The sequence below is a fragment of the Bison bison genome, unplaced genomic scaffold (genome assembly GCF_000754665.1).
Source record: "Bison bison bison isolate TAMUID 2011002044 unplaced genomic scaffold, Bison_UMD1.0 scf7180017864377, whole genome shotgun sequence".
Taxonomy (NCBI): Eukaryota; Metazoa; Chordata; class Mammalia; order Artiodactyla; family Bovidae; genus Bison; species Bison bison.
This window is the reverse complement of record NW_011494949.1, coordinates 295,139-297,338: the sequence shown is the minus strand read 5'-3', so window position 1 is coordinate 297,338 and position 2,200 is coordinate 295,139. Positions and strand designations below refer to the sequence as shown.

The following is a 2,200-nucleotide window of genomic DNA, read 5'->3' as shown; positions in this document are numbered from 1 at the left end:
TCTGTTTTCCTGCCGTGAAACAGAAGGTTGGCGCCTCCAGAAGCTCCCTGGCCGCTGGGTAGACCTGGCAGCAGCGCTTGTGGCTGGTTGAGCTCATCATCCCTCAGAGTCCCACGGGTGAGGGGCTGGGGTCTGCGATGCCCTGGGCATGGCTGCACATAAGCGTTTCTGGAGAAGCGTGTTCTGTGCAGGAGCCCATGATGACGATCGTCTTAACTAGAGAGCACTTCCCAGGACATGTGAAGACACTGACCAGCAGCTGGCGGAGCTGCTGTGAGCGGGAGCCGTGGTGCCGGGACCTCCAAGCCTGGCCCCACGGGGGGAGAGCAGGGGTGTGGGCCAGTCTGCAGGACCCCCGAGCCCGGCCCCGCAGGGGGGAGAGCGTGGGTGCGGGCCACTCTGCCGGCTGAGCTCTGTCTCCGTCTCCTGGGATCCCTGAGCCCAGTCCCGCAGAGGGCGAGAGTGTGGGTGTTGGCCGCTGCCGGCTGAGCGCTCTCAGAGTTCAGCCCTCGGGGTGGGGGGAAAGTGTGGGATGCGGGCCTTACGCTCTTCCCGCGGGGGCTGAGCTCTGCTTTCAGTCTCCAGGGATCATGGCTGCAACGTCTCCGAGGCCTCTGCTGCCTGTGGGCTGGGTCTCGGGGTCAGACCCTGGGTCTCGGGGTCAGACCCTGGTGGGTGCCCTGGATCTGCCCTGGATCTCGCTGGCAGCTGTGGACTCCGGGCAGCACCGTGGACAGCGGTTGGAGCTGCCTGCCTCCCTGGAAGCACCTTCTGGGGGAGGTTCCTTCTCTCAGGCCTGCCCGTGGGCGGGCACTGTGTGCAGAGGTCCTGGAGGCGGGCACCAGCTTCCCCCTCATCCCCTGGGGCTCCCGGCTGATGATCCCAGGTGGCGTCCGGCTCTCGCATGCCTGTCTGCTTGTGGTCAGCTGGGGTTTTGGAAGAGCATCCCCATCACCCAGGGGCTGCTTTGCTCCAGGACAGTGCTGTTGGGCCAACGGCATGTGAGGAAACTGAAGCCAGTGAGCGAGAGGTTGAGGCCGGGCAGCTGGGGGAGCAGGGCTGACCAGGAGCAGAGTCGGCCTGACCAGCCCCGCCCCGTGGGAGGCCCCAAGCCCTGGAGGAGCCCCCTCCTCACCGGCCTCCCGCCCACCCAACTGCCTGCAACCCGCTGGCTTCTGCCTCGTGCCTGTCCATCCGGACCAGGCCCAGAGGACCAGGAGGAGGCCATCCCGATCCCCATGGGCCTCAGGCAGGGCTGGCACGCTGCCTGGAGGAGGCCAGCCTGCCTTCCACTGCTGATGGTGCCCCGAGGGGTGACTCCCCAGGGAGGCTGGAGGCCGTGGGATGCCACATCTGTGGATGGAGAGGGACACGTCCCTATCTACCTGCCTTCCCCAAGGGAGGATCGAGATCGGAATCCACCACATCAGATAGGAGTCCTCAGACCCGACCCTGAGGACCAGGCGTTTCTTGAGCTTAGAAATCAAGACCCTGTGGGGTGAGGCGGAAAGCGAGAGACCCCAAGACCAGAGCTGATCGTCATAGTGTGAGCCGCCTGTTCGCCATGGTGTCCACATGCCTGCACTCCCCACTCGCCATCTACTGTGGCCCTTCTGCAGCCAACAAGGAGGCAGCCGGGGGCTGGTCAGGCCCAGACAGAGGTGCCCACAACCCTTGACAGAGCCCGGCATCTCGGCTCCAGGGTCAAGCATGAGGATGAGGTTGGGGTGGACACCTTGGCCACCCCCGGCCCGAAATGCTGAGGCAGCAGGTCAGGGGCCTGAACCCACTGCCTTCTCACTAAAGGCTGAAGTTCTCCAGGCTCAGGTGCGGGTGGTGAGGGTCCGCAGGGGGCCCTGGGCCTGTCCCTCCCCCGCTGCGGTGATGCGTCCCCGGGGGGCGGGGCCGCCTTTATGATGCGTCTTGGGTCCTGTGGGTCTCTCATTTGGGCCTGGGCTGAGTGAGAGGCACCTGTGCTTTCCCAGCTCACCCAGGACCTGAGAACTGAGAGGAGAGAGTGCTCGAGGAGAGTGTGCTCCGCGTGCTCGTTGTGGCCGCGCCTTCTGGCTGCGAGGGAGGTGGGTGCCTCGCCTCCGTTGGCTCTGCCCAGGCAGAGGGCAGAGCCCTCTATCGCAGGGGGCCCCCTGGACATCCATCCGCAGAGAGCCCAGGGCCATCAGGGCACGAGCAGACCTGGGTT

The 2,200-nt window shown here is 65.7% G+C and overlaps 1 protein-coding gene across 1 annotated transcript in view; it reads left to right on the top strand.

Annotated features, from left to right (window-relative positions):
• Nucleotides 1–1,564: 1,564 nt before the first annotated feature.
• ZDHHC11 (zinc finger, DHHC-type containing 11) overlaps nt 1,565–2,200 on the top strand; it is a 34,176-nt gene continuing 33,540 nt past the window's right edge. The window contains exons 1-3 of the mRNA XM_010857129.1: nt 1,565–1,644; nt 1,703–1,721; nt 1,986–2,078. Coding sequence (XP_010855431.1) covers nt 1,565–1,644; nt 1,703–1,721; nt 1,986–2,078 — 192 coding nt within the window. The remainder of the gene's footprint in view (nt 1,645–1,702; nt 1,722–1,985; nt 2,079–2,200) is intronic.